Source organism: Bos javanicus, chromosome 18 (assembly GCF_032452875.1).
Source record: "Bos javanicus breed banteng chromosome 18, ARS-OSU_banteng_1.0, whole genome shotgun sequence".
NCBI lineage: Eukaryota > Metazoa > Chordata > Mammalia > Artiodactyla > Bovidae > Bos > Bos javanicus.
In genome coordinates this window covers 50,367,712-50,390,229 of record NC_083885.1, presented here as the reverse complement: position 1 = coordinate 50,390,229, position 22,518 = coordinate 50,367,712, and the positions used below count along the sequence as shown (strand labels likewise).

Sequence of the window (22,518 nt, the reverse complement as noted above, 5' to 3'; positions counted from 1 at the left end):
GGAGGACAGTCACTTGTCAAAGCTAATATGTGCCAGAGACAATGTTGAAATCCAGGCTTACAGGACTCCAGGGTCTAGATTTGAAGCCTCTAGACCTGGAGGTCTTTAATTGACGTCCAGGCACCCCTAGATTTCAGGGGCCCCAGGAACTTGGATGGAAAACAAAAATTGCATCTTTTTCACTAAACTCATTCTGAAATTTAGCCTTTTTCCCAATTATGAAGGCAGACTGCAGTCATGTCAGCAGTAACAGTGGCTTTGTCACTAATGGAAACCAGACATTTTCTTTTCTTTTTGGCCACACCCTGCAACATTTGGGATCTTATTTCCCCGACCTGGAATGGAACCCATTCAGTCCTGCTGCATTCCTGCTGCAGTGCTAACCACTGGACCATCAGGGAAGTCCCCAGAAACCACAGATATTTTCACAGCACGTTTCAATTGCAGCTCTGGAAATATCATTTAGACTTGTCACCAGTCTAAGATGATGCCCCTAGACCTTGTTTTTGAACACGTTTCTGAGAAGAATGCACTATATCACACATTTGGTTTATTTTTGACTTTTAATAAAATTGATTTTTGTGGGGATCTTATGAATTAAGGTGTTTTTTTTTTATCATGGTAAAGCAAATACAACATGAGGTTTACTATTTTTAAAAGTACAATTGAGTGCATTAAGTACACACACGATGTAAAACCATACCACTGTCTAGTTCCAGAAACTTCTCATCACCCCAAAGGAAAACCCTGTATATATTAGGTAGGCACAGCCCATTCTCCCCTCCCATAGTCTCTGCCAACCACTGATCTGCTTTCTGTGTCCACAGATTTGCCAGTTCCGGATATTTCATGTAAATGGAATCATGTGCAATGTGTGACTTTGTGTGATTGACTTCTTCTTTTTCTGGTTTGACATTTATTTATGCTAAAAAGACTTTATAATGGTATACAAAGAATATTAGATATCCTAAAAAGTGCCTTTTTTTTTCTTTTGAACTTTATTTTGTATTGGGATATAGCCAAAAAACCAGGAGGGCATGGAAACCCATTTCAGTATTCTTCCCTGGAGAATCCCCATGGACAGAGGAGCCTGGCAGGCTACTGTCCACGGGGTCACAAAGAGTCGGACACGACTGAGCAACTAAGCATAGCACATAGCCGATTAACAACGATGTTGTTAATAATAATTTAACAGGTGAACAGCAAAGGGACTCAGCCACACCGTGTGCTTGACTTCTTTAAGGAATTTAACCTTATGCAGTTAAAAGCATTATTCTGAAACCATTGTGCACCTCCACGTGTGAATGGGCAAAAGAGGATTTGGAGCAAACCTCTCGATGTTTCAATTGACGTTAGCAGGAAAACAAGTGTGTAATGGGTATTACGTGCTAGAATCTATCTAAGTTGCTTTTTCTTTTTTAAAAATTATTTCTACTTTTTATTTATTTGGCTGTTCTGGGTCTTAGTGGTGGCATGCAGAATCTTTAGTTTGCAGCATGGGGGATCATTAGTTGCGATATGTGGGATCTCGTTCCCTGACCAGGGATGGAACCTGGGCCCCCTGCATTGGCAGCGCAGAGTCTTAGCCACTGGACCACCAGGGTATATACCAAGTGTAGGTATAACACCTGACCGAACTCTCACAACATCCCTGGGGATGGGGTTGGACATTATCCGCATTTTACAGGTGAGGGAAGAGAGGCACAGAGGGGTTCGAGAACCAGCCAGCATATAGACAGTGCTGGTGGGGCTGGGGTTTGAACTCGGGTCCTCTGGCTCCTGACATGAAGAGCCAACTCATTAGAAAACACCCTGATTCTAGGAAAGACTGAAGCCAGGAGGAGAAGGGGATGACAGAGGATGAGACGGTTGGATGGCATCACCGAGTCAATGGACGTGAGTTTGAGCAAACTCTGGGAGATGGTGAAGGACAGGGAAGCCTGGCATGCCTCAGTCTTGGGGGCCGTAAAGAGTTGAACACGATTGAGCGACTAAACAATGACAACCTCTGACTCTAGGGCCTGAGCCCTAACTTAACGACTGGGCTGAGCTGCATCTTGCAGGCGGTCTGCTGGGTGTGAAGTGACCCCTGAGCCGGGCACCCCCACCTCACCACCAACCCATGGGGTCCTCTGGGCGATGGCTGTGCCCAGTGTGCCCAGTGAAGGCATCCACCTCTCCAGCAGGGCCTCACACTGCCTGGTAGCCATACAGCAATGACCGTGGGCATTGGGCCCAGGAGCCCCGTGAACACTGGCCCCTGCCAGGCCCTCAGCTGTGGTGACAGGGGGTGGCCCGAGAGACCACCACCCATGTGTCTGTCCATCGTGGTCTCTGGACAGGCAGTTGTCGCTGCGGCTGCCCTGGGTCCCCATTGCACAGTGTTGCCCTCTTTTCTGGGTCTCTCCGTGTCTCTGTGTTTCTATGTCTCTGATCCTGAGTGTCACCTTGCTTTACCCTCAGCCTCTCAGTCTGCCTCAGGTGGCCCCTGACTTCCCTTCAGAATCTCACCAGTTCCATCAGCTCCTCACTAGTTCTCCGAGCCCCTTGTGGGTTCCCTCAGCCCAGAGCCCCTTCTTCAGCCCCTCACTAGTCCTGCCACTAGTCCCCTCGCTGGCCCCCTCTCTAGTTCCCTCAGCTTCTCACCAGTTCTCTCAGGATACACGTCTGTCCTTTGCTGTCTCTTAGTGTGCCTTCATTTAGGGCTTCCCTGGCGGCTCTGTGGTAAAGAACCCGCCTGTCAATGCGGGAGACATGGGTTTGATCCCTTTGCCGGGAAGATCCCCTGGAGAAGGGGATGGCAACCCACTCCAGTGTTCTTACCTGGAGAATCCCATGGACAGAGAACTCTGGAGGGCTAGAGCCTATGGGGTCGCAAGGAGGTGGACATGACTCAGGAGCTAAACAGCTACAGCAACAAGTGCCTTCATTTCTCCCATGTTCATGTCTGTCTTTCTGTCCTTCTGTCTCTGGGCTTCTGTGTTTCCCTCATCATGTCTCATTATCTCTGTGCCTGCCTCTTGGCCACACCTGTTGTTTCACAATCTCAGGTATAAGCATTTCCACCTGTGTGCCTCTTTCCTGACAATAAAACTTGTCACACTCCCAGGGTGATTATCTACCCAGTGTAGATAATCTACCCAGTGGAGGTGGATGCTGATCAAACAGAATGCGCACAGGTGATAAGACAACCAGGAAGGACAGCCCAGGGCTTGATGCCTGTGTATTGCCTGTCACTATGTGAATTTGCTGACTGTATCACCATTTTATTGTTATCTGATCCTCCTGCTAGAATGTAAGCTCTGTGAGAGCGAAGATATCCATGTTTTGTTCACTGCTGTGTCCCCAGTGCCTAAAACAGGGCCTGGCACACAGTAGGTACCCAATAATGGCTTACTGAGTGAGTGAGTAAATGTTTGCTGTGTCCTTTGAGGTCTTACCATAGCCTTGTCTTGGGTGTCTCTCTCAGTCATGTCTCAAGTCTCTCTTTCTGGGTCTGTCTCTCTACCTTCCTCAGTCTTGGTCTCATCAGTCTCTGTGTCTCTCGCTGCGGCTACAGCGCATTCATAGAACACTTACTATGGGCCAGGCCCCCTGCACATTGGGTCTCATTTTCATTATCATAAATATCCTATAGGCTAGGTATCCACATTTCCCTGATGAGCAAACACTTGCCCAAGAGATTGTGATGTGTCCTCCAAATAGACTGGGAGCTCCTGTCAAGTCCCCTCCCCTCTTGATGAGTTATTGACAGCTCATGTTAGCAATCTAAGGGCTCTGAGAAGTCCTGTAGGAAAGAAAGCAGTTTGTTTAACCAAGCTTTTCCCTTGCTTACTTACCCAGAGAACTTTTTCCCTTAGAACGTACTGCCCTCTTCTGCCTCTCACCCTTTCTGTTTCTTTTTCCTTCTGCTTCTCTCTGTCTGTTATCTTGCTCTGCATCTCTGCCTCTGTCTCAGAAAGGCAGCCTAGTCAAATGGTTGGAAGAACAGACTCTGGAGCTAGACTGTCTGGGTTTGACTCCTGAGGCTACCACAGGATGGCTGTGTGACTTTGGGCAAGATCTTAACCTCTCTGTGATTCACTGCATGAACGGAGTGAGGATCAGGTGATTTCCTCTATGTAAAGCATTTCGTGTCTCCCCATCAGTGATTCCTAGGCCTGGAATAAGGACCCAAGTTCACTGCCAGTTCACACAGCACAGCAGAACCCAGGACCTGGGTTGAGGAAAGTTCATGGTGGCCTCTCTCCAAGGTCAGGAAAGTACAGGTCCCATCTCTTCAAGAGATCAAGGGACACCGGGTTGGAGGAGTCTGACTCAACTGCTGGGATCAGAGTTTTGGTTCCTCAAGAAGTTTGCCTAACATTGCAAGAAAGAGACTGCCACCCTCCGTCGAAAGAGGAGAGACAGAGAGAGGTGGAAACCCAGACCCAGGCCACGACAAGTGGACACAGACACAATCATTAGCATATTTGGTAAATACGAATGGAGCCTACCAAAAGCTCAGGGGAATTCTGGAGACAGGCAAGCTCAGTGGGCATTGATCAAACTGCACGAAGTCTCTGTGCTCCTGGAGCTCAGAGTTTAAGGAATGAAACAGAGACACAGAGACAGAGAGAGATAGCAGGAGAGAGAGACACACACACACATATAGACTATCATCGAGGGACAGAAAAAAGTTCTGCAACTGTGAAGACAGAGCAGGAGGCAGGGAGAAAACTCAGGGCAATCAGAGATCTGAAGACTCCAGAACTGTCTCTCACCCCCTATTGTTTTTCCTCTCCTGCCTCTCCCATCTACGGCTCTCACAGAAGGGAGGGTGAAGGAAGCGGGGCTGGAGAGGTAAAGGCTGAGTGTCTGCAAGCCCTGTAGTGACAGGGACTGTCTGATGCGGACACACACACACACATACACACAGACTCACACACACGGACCCACCCCACCACTACCACCATGAAAACACAGACACACACAAATACATACAAGTCCACACACGTGCAGAGACACATGAGTAAGCACACTCACACTCATGTACAGAAACACACATGGGCATGTTCACATAAATACAAACCCTCTTTCATGTGTAAGAATCACGCAAGCAGGTATGTACCAAAGTATGTAAACACAAACCCACTAACACAGCTAAAGCAAGGAGACAACGAGTTCTCTCCATACCCACAAAGTAAACAGGCTTATGCGGACCTTGTTATTGCTACCATGGTGTCTCTGCCAGCATCTAGGGAAGGGCTGTAGAGGTATCAGGGGAGAAGGTCAGCTGACTGTCAGAGCAGGAGGTGTGTGCTCCTTCTCTTTTGAGTTCAGACTCTCGAAGGACACCAGGGAATGGATGGTGTTACGTAACTGGGTGTTGGCGCAGGCTTAGTATAAAAGGCTCAGCCAGAAGCCCAGCAGGTTGGAAGACCGTCGGACTTCAGCCATGGAGCTCAGCGTGCTCCTTCTCTTTGCTCTGCTCACCGGACTCTTGGTCCTCCTGGCCAGAGGCCGCCCAAAGGCCCATGGCCGCCTCCCGCCTGGCCCCCGTCCTCTGCCCTTCCTGGGGAACCTTCTGCAGATGGACAGAAAAGGCCTGCTCAAATCCTTCCTGAGGGTGAGACTCAGGTGGGCGGGATCTGAGGGTGGCTCCTTGCCTCCGTCCTTGGGGATCATTCACCAGCAGATGTGAGGCATCCTTCTAGGCTCAGGGGTGGGCTGTGGGAAGTTCGGTGAGGAAGGGATGTGGAGCTGAAGTGTGGTGGATCAGGCAGTCAGAGGTGTCCCTTGCTCATATGGAAGTGTGTGGGCACTGTCCCTGGAGAGGGTAGGCGGGCATGAAGAGGTGTCTGGGTGTGAGCCAGGGGTATAGAAATCCCTGCTCCTCTGTCCCCTTCTCCCAAGGCAGAGACTTGGGAGAGAGGGAGAAAAGAGGTGGTAGTACCTGTCAATAGGTTTCTCCTCTGGCAACAAAAGCTGACAAAGATTAGTCCCAGCCAGCGCCAGACAAAGAGGAGGAGGGAGGGAGAATGGAACGAGAGGCCAAGTCCAAAGTTCTTACTAATCATAAACATTAATGTGCAATGAGTAGCTGACACTGGAGTGTTTACCAGGTCCTGTTTCACTGCTCTCTAGGCATGATTTCCTGATTGATGATCTATTTACGTATTAATAATGTAATCCATGGGCTTCCCAGGTGGTGCAGTGGTAAAGAATCTGCCTGTCAGTGGGTTCGAATCCTCGGTTGGGAATATCCCTTGGAGTAGGAAATGGCAACCCACTCCAGTAGTCTTGCCTGGAAAATTCCATGGACAGAGGAGCCTGAGGGGCTACAGTCCATGGGGCTGCAAGGAGTCAGATGTGACCGAGCAACCGAGCACATGCACCATGTAATCTACACCTGTGAGCCCACATCCCAACAGGTTAGGCTTAGGGAACACTTGACAGTAACTTCCAGCAGCCCCAGGTGCCTCTGTCCCCTCCCCCCAACCCTGCAGTGACCACACTCCTGAGTCTTGGGCTTGTCATCTGTTTAATTTTTGTTGTTGCTGAGCTCCGCTGGTTCTTTGTTGTGGTGTGCAAACTTCTTCTAGTTGTGGTGTGCCAGGTTCACTTGCTGTAGCCCATGGGCTCTAGAGTGTGCAGGCTCAGAGCTCAAGCGCTCTCTAGTTGCAGCCCTCCAGTTTAGTTCCTCTGTGGCATGTGGGATCTTAGTTTCCCGACCAGGGATCGAAACTGTGTCCTCTGCATTGGAAACTGGATTTTTAACCACTGGACCACCCTTTGATTTTAAAGGAGAGTGTTTTATCACAGACGTGGAGCCCCCAAGTGGGTATTATTTCATTTTCATCACAAGGGTAAACACCACGACTTTTGTGGAAACACCTGGACTTACTTTCTTCACTCAGAACTATGTGGCTATGATTTATTTGTATCGTGGAGGGAATTCATCAGGTCTCGGTTACAGCACCTCGTGGACCAGAAGAGATGTCGCCCTCACCTTAGAGAAATAGATAGTGAGGGCAGCCCAGGGAAGGCACTGGTCCGTACTTATACCCTGGGACTTCACAGAGGGGATGTGCGAGTCCAGCATGGAGGCCTTTTCTTCTCCTTCATAGACGGAAGTGCCTAACACTTTGTTATTTTATTTATTGTTATCACATGCATACTCAGTTGTGTCCGACTCTTTGTGACCCCATGGACTGTAGACTGGCAGGCTGCTCTGTCCATGGGATTCTCCAGGCAGGAATACTGGTGTGGGTTGCCATGTTCTACTCCAGGGGATCTTCCCCACCCAGGGATCAAAACCCCTTCTCCTGGGTCTCCTGACAACTTGGGGATCACTAAATCCTTTGGGACTTTAAGGCACGATGGATCCCCTCCCCCACAAATATTCACAGATATTTTGCATAAATTTTTGCTAGCTCCAGACCCCCTAAATCTCTTCTATAGTCCTCGAAAGGATCCTCTATGTGTCCGTGATCCTCTTTTTTCCCAGTCCTGTCATGTGGGCATGTGGGATCTTAATTCCCCAACCAGGGATTGAACTCGTACCCCCTACAGTGGGAGCTTGGAATTCCAACCACTGGGCCACCAGGGAATTTCCCCGTGATCCTCCATTCTCATTGCATCTTTGGAGAGAGAGAGAGAGGTTGAGAGAGACAGATGGAGGGAGGGAGAGAAAGAGGTCGTAGGTTAGTAGGTGTCATGATTTATTTCCAAATCCTCTGGAGTCAGACAGATGAGGGTTTGTGTACCAGATTTAACTCTTACTCATTGAATCTTAGCTTCTCTTCAGCAAGATGAGGTCGTGATGATAAGAATGCCTGCCTCATAAGAGAGTTGTGAGGACTAGACAGTGCATAGAGCTTGGTATACAGCAAGTGCTCATTAATACTCAATCTATTCATTCATTCAATGGTAACTTACTGGGCACCTTCTGTGTGCCAGAAAATGTTCTGGGCATTGGTGGCGTGGCATTAGGGCACACAAACAGAGAAGGACATATTAGGTTGGTAAGAACTGTGATTAAAATAAAGCAAGGTGATATTCTCAAGAGTGGCGGGAGCTACAAACCAGGGCTCTGTGACAACCTGGAGCAGTGGGGTGGGGCGGGAGGTGGGAAGGAGGTTCAAGAGGGAGGGGACATAGGTGTACCTACAACTGATTCATGTTGACATATGGCAGAAATCAACATAATGTTGTAAAGTCATTATCCTCTGATTAAAAATAAATATATATATTTTAAAAGTGACAGGAGTTCCTTGAAGCTACTTTAGAATGAGTGGCGAAGGAAAGGCTCCATCTTGCCTTGTTGCTGATCAGACACCGTGAAAGATGCCTGTGGAAGATATCAATGAGCGACAGGTATCAGTTCCAAAACTCAGAAGCAGGAGCAAGCTCAGCATGTTTGGGGAGCCACAGGGAACCTGGATCTGTGCAATCAAAGGATCTGTGTGTGTGTGGGTGGAGATATCAGAGGGGTAATGGGGCAACATCATGGGGGCTCTGTCCACTATGGGGAAACTTCAGGTCTTACTTTCAGGGTAGTAGGAGTGCTAGATGGTTTGACACAGGTTAGGGATATTAATCAATTTACCTTTTAATCAGACAGCTCTGGTTTCAAGATAGGGTGGGGTGTGTAGTGAAAGGATTGTGGGTAACACAGGAAAGGAAGTTTGCAGAGATCACTGTGAGAGAGTTTTCAATACACTTAACCTTTTTATAATTTTAAGTCAACTTTTTAAATCAATTTTTGAAATGGCAGTATCGTTGATTTACCAAGTTTTGCTGATTTCTGCTGTAGAGCAAAGTGATTCAGTTGCACATATATATGCATTCCTTTTTAAAAATCTTCTTTTCCATTATGATTTATCTCAGGATATTGAATATAGTTCCCTGTGCTATACAATAGGACTTGATTGTCTATCCATTCCATATGTAAAAGCTTACATCTGCTATGCCCCACCTCCCACTCCATTCACATGGCCTCCCCCTCGACAACAACTGTTTCTGTTTCCTAGGGATGTTCATTTGTGTCATATTTGTTTCATTTGTGTCACTTTTTCTTTCTTTTTTACACTGTTACCTTAATTTAATTATTATTTCTTTGGCCACGTTGTGCAGCATGCAGAGTCTTAGTTCCCTGACTGTGTCATAGTTTAGATTCCACATATAAGTGATATCATATGCTGTTTGTCTTTCTTCTTCTGTAAGTCAATTTGTAATTGAAGTTTAACCTTTAGGGTAAAGTACACAAATCCTGAGTGCTCAGTTCAGTGAATTTTCTCAAATGAAGATACTAATAGAGTTGACGTACAGATACGTAAGAACTTGGCGCATGCCCAGAAACCTTCTTCAGTCCCCCTTCCAGTCACTACCCTCCTATTATTCTGACACCATAAGTTCCTGTTATCTGTTTCTGAATTTCATATAAATACAATTATGGCATAGGAACTCTTCTGGGTCTAGTTGCTTTCACTCCACATTACATCTGTGAGTTTCATTCTTGTTGCTTGCAGCAGTGGTTTGTTCATTTTCATGGTTGCATAGTAGTCCACGATATGAATTCATCACTAGTTGTTTATTCCCTATGTTGCAGAGCATTTTATTATAAGGCATCTATGAATCTCCTTGTGTTTTATTTTGCTGAGCACTTGTATGCATTTTAGTTGAGTGTGTTTCTGGGAATGAAGTGGCTGAGTTACTCAGCATACATGCCTCCAGCTTCAATAAATACTGTTGAGCTGTTGGCCCAGTGGCAAGACTTGATGTTATGACTTTTTCAAATTTCATGATAACCCCCAGAAGGCCATCACTTTACCTTCATGCCTCCCAAGTGGTTGGGTGGTTCTCTGGGCAAATTGCCAGGAGGCAGATGGGGGTTGAAGGTGGGTCACAAGAAGGATGGTTTTTTAAAAAATATTTTATTTATTTTGCTTGTGCTAGGTCTTAGCTGCTTTTCACTGCAGCATGCAAATGCTTAGTGGGATCCAGTTCCCTGAGCAGGGATTGAACATGGGCCCCTGCATCGGGAGCTCGGAGTCTTAGCCAGTGGACCACCAGGGAAATTCCAAGAAGGATGATTCTTTAGTTGAGATGCCAGGGAGATCTCACCAGATTCAACTAATATCACCTGCTGCTGCTAAGTCACTTCAGTCGTGTCTGACTCTGTGCGACCCCATAGACGGCGGCCCACCAGGCTCCCTCGTCCCTGGGATTCTCCAGGCAAGAACACTGGAGTGGGTTGCCATTTCCTTCTCCAATGCATGAAAGTGAAAAGTGAAAGAGAAGTTGCTCAGTCCTGTCCAACTCTCAGCCACCCCATGGACTGCAGCCCACCAGGCTCCTCCGTCCATGGGATTTTCCAGGCAAGAGTACTGGAGTGGGGTGCCATTGCCTTCTCCACCTGGGCTTGGGTGAAATTAAATAGGAATATTTAACCATCTGTGCTTCTTAGGGGGCTTTCCAGGTGGTGCTAGTGGTAAAGAACCCACTTGTCAATGCAGGAGATGTAAGAGACGTTGGTTCGATCCCTGGGTCAGAAAGATCCCCTGGAGGAGAGCATGGAACCCACCCCAGTATTCTTGCCTCAAGAATCCTATGGATAGAGGAGTCTGGCGGACTATGGTCCATAGGATCGTAAAGAGTTGGACACAACTGAAGTGACTTAGCACACACACGCTGCTTAAGACACCAACCAAGCCGAACACTGTGGACTGGGCTGGATCATGGGTTAATCTTTTAATCGCTGGGTTCTGGGAAGCAAAAAGGCAGACTAGGGTGTAAGGTCTTGGGGCAGTGGCTAGTTATTAATCTATATGCAAGTGTTTAATTACCAATCTATATATAAGTGTTTTAGGGCTTCCTTGGTGGCTCAGATGGTAAAGAGTTTGCTTGCAATACAGGAGACCCAGGTTTGATCCCTGGGTTGGGAAGATCCCCTGGAGAAGGTCATGGCAACCCACTCCAGTATTCTTGCCTGGAGAATTCCATGGATAGAGAAGTCTGGTGGGCTACAGTCTATGGGGTCACAAAGAGTCAGAAACAACTGACCAACACACACACACACACAAGTGTTTTACTGGTTTAAAACTGGAGATGGTGACAGAGGTGCATACTGACTAATAGCAACACTGGCTGTGGGTGTGCTTGGCAGTTCCAACAGAAATATGGGGATGTCTTCACGGTGTACCTGGGGCCAAGGCCAGTGGTCATAATATGTGGGACAGAGGCCATTCGGGAGGCCCTGGTGGACCAGGCCGAGGTCTTCTCTGGCCGAGCGAAGATCGCCGTTGTTGACCCAATTTTCCAGGGATATGGTAAGGACCTCAGGGCCACTGGGAAGGGACAGGGGATGGAGGATGGGGATTGGGGTGCATGAGGCTGGGAAGGGAAGGGAAAGGGTGGAGCGGGACCCAGAGTCTCCTTGAAAATTCCTCTGCAACCCAAGCCTCTCCTAAACCCCAGGTGTTATCTTTGCCAATGGGGAACGTTGGAAGGCCCTTCGGCGATTCTCTCTGGCCACCATGAGGGACTTCGGGATGGGAAAGCAGAGCGTGGAGGAGCGGATTCAGGACGAGGCTCAGTGTCTGGTGGAGGAGCTTCGGAAATCCCAGGGTGAGCCCTGGGGCGGGGGTGGGCAGGAGAGAAACACGGGAAGCTGCGAGAGGACTGTAGCCCAAAGAGAGAGGGTATAGTTGGGCAGAGAGAGAGATGTAGAGACAGAGAGGAGACAGAGCTTGGGAGACCGTCAGAGGAGCAGGGACAGAGAGAGGGGCAGAGAGAAGGGGCAGAGGTGGGTAGGTGAGAAATGCAGGGGCAGGAGAGATACAGAAGTGTAGTGTCAAGAGGAACTCGAAGACGACTCAGACAGTAAATAGCACGTTAATTGCCTGTGTTCAAGGGAACCAGTTCATGGTCTGATTGTATCTGTCAAGGGCCAAAATGTGACTTCAGTAAAAAGACAGTAAAGAGAGAAAAAGAGAAAACTACAGATTTTTTTTTTTAAAGGACAAACTGTGTTTTCCTTTCTTTGGGTGAACAACTGGCAGTGAGCAAGGGGGGCAGTCAGGGTTTTCTGCTCTTAGGAAGTCAGGTGGGCACTTCCGGTGGGTTTAGGATTCCTCAGAAACGTGTGTCTGAGACATAGAGGTGACAAGATGCTTTCTTAAGAGATTTTGAGACATAAATGGAGAGTTTGGGAAGAAGAGGCAGAGCCACAGGGAGCTATAGAGGTATAAGGACGGAGGGACTCAGAAGGGAGACCAGAGGAGACAGAGGGATTCGGATGGAGACACAGAGAGGAAGAAAGAGAGAGATGGAGGGACTGAGCCAAAAAGAGAAGAGACTCAGAGAGGCAGGAAGGAGCAACGGCAGAGAGAAACTGAGGCACGAAGGTTAGAGAGAGACAGACAGGCTCAGGAAAGGGTGTGCAAGGGAACAAGAGATGATGGCCAGGCGAGACCCAGGGAGAGAGACTGCACTGACCTGACACTCCTGGGTGCACAGCCCACCCTCCCTCTGACTGGGGTGAGCTTGGCACATCTAAAGATCAACAATCAAGTGCAGAACAGTTCCTAAAAGACCAGAGAACTCTAGAGGTGGACAAAAAAGATGGCAGGGGGTGGGGCGCAGGGTGGACATTTAAGGAACCAGGAGAACAGAGCTTTGTAAATGGCACATGCAATTGATTGAACATCTGCTCTGCACCTTCTTCACAGGACTGAGATGAGAATTTAATACAATAATATGTGAAGTGCTTAGAATAGGGCCTGGCACAACTTCCAGGCTAGCGAGTGTTGGCTGTTATGATGTGTGTGTGTTTTTGTTTTTTTTTTTTCCCTTTATTCATTGTGACTGAGTGACAGAGGAGAGTCACACAGAGACAGCTCCCCAGGCATTTGAGTCTGTGCCCTGTCACCCACTCCTTTCCCTCTAGGAGCCCTCCAGGATCCTGTCTTCTACTTCCACTCCATCACCGCCAACATCATCTGCTCCACTGTCTTTGGAAAACGCTTTGACTACAGAGATCCTGAGTTCCTGAGGCTGCTGGAGTTGTTATTCCAATCTTTCGTGCTCATCAGCTCCCTGTCCAGCCAGGTCTGAGAGGGCAGAGCTCGAGTGGACATCCAGGCAGGGGAGAGGGGTGATTTGTTTTTGTGAACCGGAAATGCAGCTTCCAGCCAGAAGAGGGGCAAAGACAACACATAGAGAGAGAGAGAGAGACAGGGACACAGAGACCTGGGGGAAGGGAGAGATGGTGAGACAAGAACTGAGAGAGTAAGAGGAAGAAAAGGGAGTAATGGAGGAGGGAGAAACAGACAGAGGAATCAAAGACACACACATGAACATGCTCCTCTTTTAAAACAAAATGAAAAAGTTTGTCTTTCCCAATTAACCTAGAAACACCCCTATTGTGAAAAGTGAAAGTGTTAGTACCTCAGTCGTGTCTGACTCTGTGATCGCAAGGACTGTAGCCTGCCAGGCTCCTCTGTCCGTGCAGTTCTCCAGGCATGAATGCTGGAAGGGGTTGCATTTCCTCCTCCAGGGGATCTTCCCGACCCAGGGATCTAACCCAGACAGATTGTAAGCAGATTCTTTACCTTCTGGGCCACCAGGGAAGCCCCACCCCTATTGTATGTTAAGTTAAAAAGTGAAACTTCAGAAAAGTCTGCCTGGCTGTTGTTCTCAACCAAAAGTGCAGGTCAGAGTCACAGGAACGAATATCAAAAATACAAATTCCCATGACCTCCTAGTGGAGAGTCAGGCCTGGAAAATCTGGAAGGAGCTTCAGATGAGTACTTGCACAAGTCCAACATGGGGTTTCAATTTTCTCCTCTCACAGAGAACCACAGAGAGGGGAAAAGTCTGAAAGGAGATCTGCCGAACAGTTAACCATGTTATCTCTAGAAGGATAGGTGAAGGAGGAAGTCCACATTATAATTTATACTATCCTGCATTTTTTGCAATTGTTGGCAACAAGTTAGATGTTACATTTCTCGTTAGGCAAAGCAATAGACATATGCTCCCAAATAGTCAGCAGCTTCATTCTGTGTAAGCATCATGATATCAACGCCTGACACAGCAAGGATGATGCAACAGGTGGAAAGAGACAGAGAGAGGTTTGAGCAGAACAGATAAAATGGCTGGGGTAGGCAGGGACAGGCCAGAGGGTGGATGAGCAGGAGACCCATGGAGATGAGGAGAGGTAGAAAGGAGAGAGAGACAGGTGGGCGAGAGACTAACAAGAAGACACAAGGAGAGGGGGAAGGATGCAGAAAGAGAAAAATGTGATCTCTTACACAAAGGAGACACAGAAGCAGTGAGTGAGGGGCTCAGATACAGAGTAAGAGCCAGAGGGAGACAGAGGCTGAGAGGTGGAGAGAGACAGAGACAGGGAGACCAAGATACCCCAGAGAGGCAGAGAGAGATGGAGAGAGAGACAGGAAAACAGAGATCCTTGTGAAGGTACTGGGGGCCAGAAGGGCTGTCCCTCCCTGTGACTGGCTAGCTCAACCCGGCAAGGGCCTCACAGCCCCTTCTCTCCTGCAGCTGTTCGAGCTCTACTCCAGCTTCTTGAAGTACTTTCCTGGCTCACACAGGCAAATCTACAAAAACCTGCAGGAAATCAACGTCTTCATTGGCCGCAGTGTGGAGCAGCACCGTGAGACCCTCGACCCCAATGCCCCCCGGGATTTCATTGACTGCTACCTGCTCCGCATGGAAAAAGTGGGATTTGGGAGAGGCAATGGGGGTGGAAGGGAGGAGAACAAAAGATGCAGAGTGAGAAGGGACGGGAAAGGAGTAGAGCAGTGGCGGGAGGGAGAGGGAAGGGGAGATTCGGAAGGGAGCAGAGGGAGAGAGGAAAGAGCGGGGAGATGGTAGTGAGGAGACAGAGGTACGGGAAATACAGGACAAGGGGGAAAACTACAGCAGCTGGTGAAAAAGTCACAGAGGCAGAAAGAGACTGGGAGAGGAAGGGGGACAAACACACCAAAGAGATGCAAGATGATTGAAACAGAGCAAGACAGAGCGAAGAGTGATTGAGACCGAGATAGAGAGATGGTGGGACACACAGAGCATAGAGGAAAGGGGGAAGGGCCAGACGGTGTGAGACCCAGAACCAGGTGGAGGGACCCGGAGAGAAGAGGGGTGGACAGCAGGGCCCCCGGCCTCCCCTGATGTGAACCCCACCCATCTGGTTTCAGGATAAGTCCAACCCCCAAAGCCAGTTCGATCATCAGAACCTCATCATGTCTGTTCTGTCTCTCTTCTTTGCTGGCACAGAGACAACCAGCACCACGCTCCGCTATGGGTTCCTGCTCATGCTCAAATACCCCCACATCACAGGTGGGCGAGCTGGGGGCAGACACTGGGGAGGGGGTTCTGACCCCTTTGCAGGTACAGAAATGGGGCTAGAGGTCTTTGGTGAATGAGAGAGGCAGCATCCCCCTCTTATACCAGGAGCCCTGAGGGTTGTTTTGGTTTTTGTTTTTCACTTGGCCCCTGACCAGGGATGGAATTTGCACCTCATGCTGTGGCAGTGTGCAGTCTTAACCACTGGACCACCAGGGAAGTCCCCCGAGCAGTGCAGGTCTTGAATGATCTACCCAACTAAGCCAGCCCTGTTGGTAGAAGGATTAATGAAGAATCTGTCAATTTGGGGAGTTCCCTGGAGGTCCAGTGGTTAGGACTCAGTGCTTTCACTACCATGGCCCTGGGTTCAATCCCCGGTCAGGAAACTAAGATTTGGCAAGTAGTGCAGCATCACCAAAAAAAAAAAAAAATGTCAATCTGTTTTCCCACTGTTTTTCCTATCATTTAAAGATTGACCCATCATTTATCCATCTGTCCTTTCAACTCATCAATCAACCTGTGCACTCAGATTCTTTCATCTATGACTCATCTAGGATATATATATCCATGCTTTATTTGGACAAACTGATTCATCTGTTGATCATTTGAAATAGCAATTCATTGAATGAACTGTTTGTCACTGATTCATCTGTTCCTTCATTCATTCATCCATCCATCTGTTTTTCTACAACTAGGTTACCTACCTTAATCCTTCAATCGCTTGTTTTTCACTTCATCCTTCATCCATCTATCTTTTCATTTATTTATTTAATAATTCACTCATTTATTCACCTTGATTTATACATCTATCATTCAGTCCATCCAACCACCCACTTATTCCTCTGTTTACCTGTTCCTTTAAATGTATTCATTCACAATGTTCTTCCATAAATTTAGCCATCCAACCACTCATATGAGTTATTGGTTCATCAAGTTCATTTATTTATTTGTCTATGGATCATTTAGTAATAAATTAATCTTTGATAAGTTAATAATACATCCATTCATTAGCATTCTTCCATTTACCAGTCTTTCCATTCATGAATTGATCTACTGCTTGATGTATTTATTTATTTATCCAGTTGTTCATGGGTTAATCCACTGATGTGTTTTACAATTATATTCCTGAGGACCTAGCACAGTGCCTCATCTATAATATACACACAATAAATATTAGTTCATTTTCTACTCATCTTAGAGGAGGAACTTTGATAGGTTCATAGCTTTGGGTTTTTAGTCTGAAATTCTGAGCAAAACTGGGGTTCACGTGTGTGTGTTTGCTTGTGTATGTTGGGAGAAAATCCATAATATTCATTAGATATTAAAGAGTGAAAATTCTTGTAGTTTTCCCATTGCTCCTCCCACCCCAGGCTGGTTACTCAGAGGGGTGTCAATGACCTAACCATTTCCTATATGTTTTCTGGGCTCATTGGCCTGGAAATGAACAGACCAATGCTCATAGAACATTGAACTGTGTTCCAACATAGGAATATAAATGAGGTTCACTGGTCCCATTCTTCTGTGCAGAGAGAATCCAAAAGGAGATTGACCAGGTGATTGGCTCATATCGCCCTCCAGCCCTGGATGACAGAGCCCAAATGCCATACACGGATGCAGTCATCCATGAGATTCAGAGATTTGCGGACCTCATCCCCCTTGGTGTGCCCCACATGGTCACTAAAGACACTCATTTCCGAGGGTACCTCCTTCCCAAGGTATAACACCTCACTGGGCTCCCATCTCTACCTTGTGTGGGTCTCCTGGGTTCTCCTTCATCTGCCAACATTGACCTCTTTTTGGTTTTATCACTCACCCTTGGTTTATTATCTGTAGGGGTGGGTTGGGGAGGAAATGGCGATATCTTTCAATCTTGTGACCCTCCCTCAGGGCACAGAAGTCTATCCCGTCCTGAGCTCTGCTCTCCATGAATCGTGTTACTTTGAGAAACCAGATGACTTCAACCCTGACCACTTTCTGGATGCCAATGGGGTAGTGAAGAAAAATGATGCTTTTATGCCCTTCTCCATAGGTAAGCTGGGCCTGCATTCCAGACTGCAGGTGCCGTGACCTCTTGAAGACAATCCAAGAGAGGTCTTTGTTCATTGAGCAGTTTCTTTGTGCCAGTTGCTTTACCTGTATTAACTCATCTCATCTTCACACCAACACTAGAGGGGGCTTGAGAACCAAGATCACATCCCAAAGGCACAGCTCTGTAAGGGACACAATTACACCTCTCTACACACAGGCATCAAATCTGTTGAGCACCATTATGAACGGAACATTTCATCAGAGGTTGAAGATAACGCATCAGACAAGTCATGAAGAGACACAGTTCCTGCCCCAGGAAGTTTACAGTCCAACAAAGGAGATAAGCATGGGTCATAAGGTTACAGAAAAATCTATAATTAAATGAATAAATATTGCAGTGGGCTTAGAACTCCTTGACTAAAGTAAGTGCTCAGAGGTCAACTCTTATTCATGTAACAAATCGTAATTATGATAACTGCTGTAATGGGGGTTTGGGGAACATCAAATAGGGAATACTGACTACTCCTGGTGGGTCTGTGAGGAAAAGCTTACCCTAAACAGTGTCTTCTAAGCTATGACATCATGTGGGAGTATCAACCAGCCACTGGAAGGCATGTTCTCTCAGAGGGAGAAGCAAGGGCAGAGCCTGAAGGTGGAGATGGCATGGCTCATCTGAAAAAGAACTCAGGAAGACTGGGATGTAGGTTACAGAAGAGAAGGGCAAAGAAGAGATAAGTGAAGAGGAACTAAAGAGCCACTTGATGAGGGTGAAAGAACATTTAAAATATGAAGATCATGGCATCCAGTCCTATCACTTCATGGCAAATAGATGGAGAGAAAGTGGAAACTGGTAGATTTCATTTTCTTGGGCTCCAAAATCACTGCAGATGATGATTGCAGCCATGAAATTAAAAGATGCTTGCTCCTTGGAAGAAAAGCCATGACAAACCTAGACGGTGTATTAAAAATAAGAGACATCACTTTGCAGACAAAGATCCATATAGTCAAAGCTATGGTTTTTCATTAGTCATGTATGGATGTGAGAGATGGACCATAAAGAAGGCTGAACACTGAAGAATGGATGCTTTTGAATTCTGATGCTAGAGAAGACTCTTGAGAGTCCCTTGGACTGCAAGTAGATCAAACCAGTCAATCCTAAAGGAAATCAACCCTGAATATTCATTGGAAGGGCTGATGCTGATGCTGAAGCTCCAATACTTTGGCCACCTGATGAGAAGAACTGACTTATTTGAAAAGACCCCGATGTTGGGAAAGACTGAGGGCAGGAGGAGAGGAGGGCGACAGAGGATGAGATGGTTGGATAGTATCACTGACTCAATGGACATGAGTTTGAGCAAACTCTCAGTGATGGTAAAGGATAGGGAAGCCTGGCATGCTGCAGTCTGTAGGGTCGCAAAGAGCTGGACACGACTTAGCAACTGAACAAGAAGGGTGAAGAGCTCAGCTGGGTGGGGCCTTGAGGACTGGAAGTCTGAATTTGTTCTGCTGGAACTAGGGAGCCAGGGAGGGTCTTGACCTGCTTTGATTTCACTCTCTCCCTATTCTCTGCTCTTTGACCCCAACCAGAGGAAATCCCAATGCCCAGGTTCTCCTCCTTGGGGAGGAAGGTGGACCCCAGCATCAAGTCCCTAGTTTTGAATCGCACCGGTGACTCCAGTGACTCAGGGCCTCTAGCTCTGCCCAGTGCAATGGCTTCCTCTCTCATTTCTTTCTAAATTTTTGGCTGCGCTGGGTGTTGTGTTGCAGGGGCTCTAGAGCATGTGGACTCAGTAGTTGCTGCACAGGCTCGATTGCGGTATGTGGGAATCTTATTACTAGTTCCCCGACCAGGGATCGAACTAGTTACCCTGCATTGGGAGCTTGGAGTCTTGTCCACTGGATCAGCAGGGGTGGCCCCTCCCTCCTTAGTTCTTCTTCAGTGAGAGCCAGGGAACCTGTGGGGTCTGGGCGGTGGGTGAGGGTCAGTTTCTCCATTAAACAGTCTTGTCCTAAGTTTTAAGAGAGGCAGGGATGTGGCAAACAAAAACAGAGACAGACAGACAGATAAAGATAGAGTGAGTGAGAAACAGAGAGAGAGAGAGACAGAGAAAGACAGGAGAGATAACACTAGAAAGAGACTTAGAGTGAATATGAGGTAATAGAGGGAGGTGGAGAAAGAAGAGGCTGAGAAAGAGTAAGACAGAGAGAGGAAAAGAGAGTGACATAAGCAGCGAGGAAGAAACACTGAAGGAGAGGAAAGGAGAGATTGTGCAGGGAGACTGAAAAAACCAAGGGCACTGAAGGGAGAATCAGACTCAAATAGACAGAGAAAGGGAGTTACATAAGATTCAAGAAGGCGGAACAGGGAAGAGAAAAAGAAAAATACAGTGCCTGGCAGAAGGTATAGACAGAGAAAAAGACTGAGGCAGACGGCCATGGGCAGAGAGAAAGAGCCAGAGGGTGTCCAGTTGCAGAGCCTGAGTAATGGGAAGGAGTGGGTTGGAGGGAGCAGGAGTCAGACTGTTCTTGGAAGAGCGTTGTTGCAGAACCAGTTACAGGAGAAGAATCAGCTGGGAGCACCACTCTGAGTATTGTTATGCTCCTGTGTCTTAACTTCTAAATGAGCCTAGAAGATGTAGACCCTTCTCCAGTTACCTCCAATGGGCATAAAGTCTAACCACTTGGAAGACTTGAGGGGGAATTCCTTGGTCATCCAGAGGTTGACTCTGGGCTTCCACAGCAGGGACTAAAGGTTCGATCATTGGTCAGGGAACTGAGGTTCTCAAAGGCCGCTCGGTGCAGCCAAAAAAAATCAAATCAAATTAAATTTTTTTAAAAAGAGAGAGGCTGTCAGGGTCTCAGCCTTTCTTCTGGCTCCTTCCGTTCTCACTTCCCTCCAAGTTCATGGTTTAGGACTGTGGTGGGGGGGATCCATATCCCTCTGAGAATCTCGTGGAAGCTGTCCACTCACATCCCATGACCATCAGTCCTGCACACAATGTTACATACTTTTTTTTTTTTTTTAGAACTCCTGGAGCCCATGGCTCCCAGGCTGAGATAAGGAGAAAACACAGAGACATGTAAATATACATAGGGCCAGAGACACACCTGGCATACAAACTCCCCACTACACACACCCAGAAACCAACACAGGTACTCACTACATTTGCCTTTAGTAACAGTCCATCCTAAAGGAGATCAGTCCTGAATATTCATTGGAAGGAGTGATGCTGAAGCTGAAGTTCCAATACTTTGGCCACATGATGAGAAGAACTGACTAATATGAAAAGACCCTGATGCTGGGAAAGATTGAAGGTGGGAGGAGAAGGGGATGACAGAAGATGAGATGGTTGGATTGCATCACTGACTCGATGGACATGAGTTTGGGTAAACTCCGGGACTTGGTGATGGACAGGGAGGCCTGGCGTGCTGCAGTCTATGGGTTGCAAAGAGCTGGACACGACTGAGCGACTGAACTGAACTGAACTGAACTGGTCAGGTCTTCTAAAAATTTTAGAAAACACTAACTTCTTTATCTTCAAAAGAGCCCTACTAGATAGGTACCATTCTTCCCATATTAGGTATGACAGACATGAAAAATATTAAGTCAGAAATATGCACCAGTCTGTATGTGCAGGCAGATGAACACACACATACAGTCAAGCATCCTTCCATTCTCTGGAGCCACAGAACTCTCCGGAAATTGAACAGAAGCTTACAAACTCTGTCCCAGAAAAATGAGCAAGGTACATTCACCCCACAGTTGTCACTGGCTTTCAGAGAGTTTTGAAATCCCTTAAGAGTCTACCGTGACTACAGGTTAAAGGCTAATCCCACACAACTTTGTTGCAATGAACACAGGTGTCTGGGCTTTGGGGTGTGACAAGGCAAAGTATGTGTATCTGCTCCCGATGTACACTGTGATCCGAGATTCTGTGCCTTGTGTCCACATTGTGAACCTCTGTTCTGTCCTCACAGGGAAGCGTATCTGTCTTGGTGAAGGCATTGCCCGCATCGAATTATTCCTCTTCTTCACCACCATCCTCCAGAACTTCTCCGTGGCCAGCCCCATGGCCCCTGAGGACATCGACCTTACTCCCCAGGAGAGTGGAGTGGGCAACGTGCCCCCAAACTATCGGATCCAGTTCCTGCCCCGTCAAAGAGGCTGAGGGAAGGTGATCAAGGATACCAGGGTCACGTGTGTCCCCACCTTTGGAGAGAGTGGCTCCTGAACTCTCTCTCTGTCTTTCTGCCTCTGGACAGGCTGTGCTCTGAGCGAGCATCCCTCCCCTCCATGGATGCCACCTCCATGGGAAAGTCGCATCTGCATCTCACCTCCTTCCGTCCTTCTGCAGCTCTTCTAAACTCAAGGAGGTGTCTTCCTTTCACCTATTAATAGAATTACACAAGTGATGTATACATATACATATATATATATATATATATATATATTTGGCTAAATAAATGAGGCAAAGAATGAAAACTTGCCTCAGTATCTCTCGGCATTTCTGCCTCTGAGGCCAGAGCTTACCCAAGTGACTATTCCCATCTTGAGAATAACCACAGCCTCCCTTTGTCCACACCTTGGGCTCCATGATCTGTGCATCCATGAGCTCACTTGAGTCCTTCCAGTAGCCCTATGCAGTGAGTACAATGATCATGCCCATTGTACAGATGAGTAAACAGAGGCCATGCAATGACCAGCATAGTCTGAGGTGACCTGGCTAATGAGTGGAGAAGCGAGATTCACACTCTGGGTCCCTGGCTCTTGAACCCAAACTCTTTACACAGCTCCTCTCTGTCCCTGAGATAGAGTTTAAAATGAAGATGAAGTTCATATCTTGTAACTAACCAATCTCAAGTGTGTAACAAGGTGGCACTTAGTTCATTCACAATCCTGGCCATCACCATCATCTAGTTTCAAACATTTTCATCACCCAGAGGAAAGCCTGGTACCCTTTAGTAGTCATTCCCCATTTTCCCTTGTGCTCAACCCCTGGCAAAATCAAATGCTTGCTGTCTCCATGAATTTGCTATTCTGCACATTTCATATAAATGGATCATGCAATGTGTGTTCTTTCGTGTCTGGATTCTTTCACTTAGTGTGGTGTTTTTGAGGTACACCCATGTTGTAGACCATGG

At 47.3% G+C, this 22,518-nt stretch overlaps 1 protein-coding gene across 1 annotated transcript; it reads left to right on the top strand.

The window, feature by feature from the left end:
* The first annotated feature begins 5,331 nt into the window (after positions 1–5,331).
* On the top strand, positions 5,332–22,448 carry LOC133230630 (cytochrome P450 2B4). The gene is made up of 9 exons (XM_061388354.1): positions 5,332–5,608; positions 11,150–11,312; positions 11,461–11,610; positions 12,932–13,092; positions 14,545–14,721; positions 15,201–15,342; positions 16,876–17,063; positions 17,236–17,377; positions 21,355–22,448. Exons 1-9 carry the CDS (start codon positions 5,438–5,440, stop codon positions 21,543–21,545), a joined length of 1,485 nt encoding a protein of 494 aa, XP_061244338.1. The 5' UTR covers positions 5,332–5,437; the 3' UTR covers positions 21,546–22,448.
* The last annotated feature ends 70 nt before the right edge of the window (positions 22,449–22,518 follow it).

Bases quoted from the DNA above. Each gene is read 5' to 3' on its own strand.
- LOC133230630 (XM_061388354.1), top strand. From the start codon at position 5,438: ATGGAGCTCAGCGTGCTCCTTCTCTTTGCTCTGCTCACCGGACTCTTG. The intron at 17,064-17,235 runs GTATAACACCTC...ACCCTCCCTCAG, and splicing joins GAGGGTACCTCCTTCCCAAG to GGCACAGAAGTCTATCCCGT. The intron at 17,378-21,354 runs GTAAGCTGGGCC...CTGTCCTCACAG, and splicing joins TTTTATGCCCTTCTCCATAG to GGAAGCGTATCTGTCTTGGT.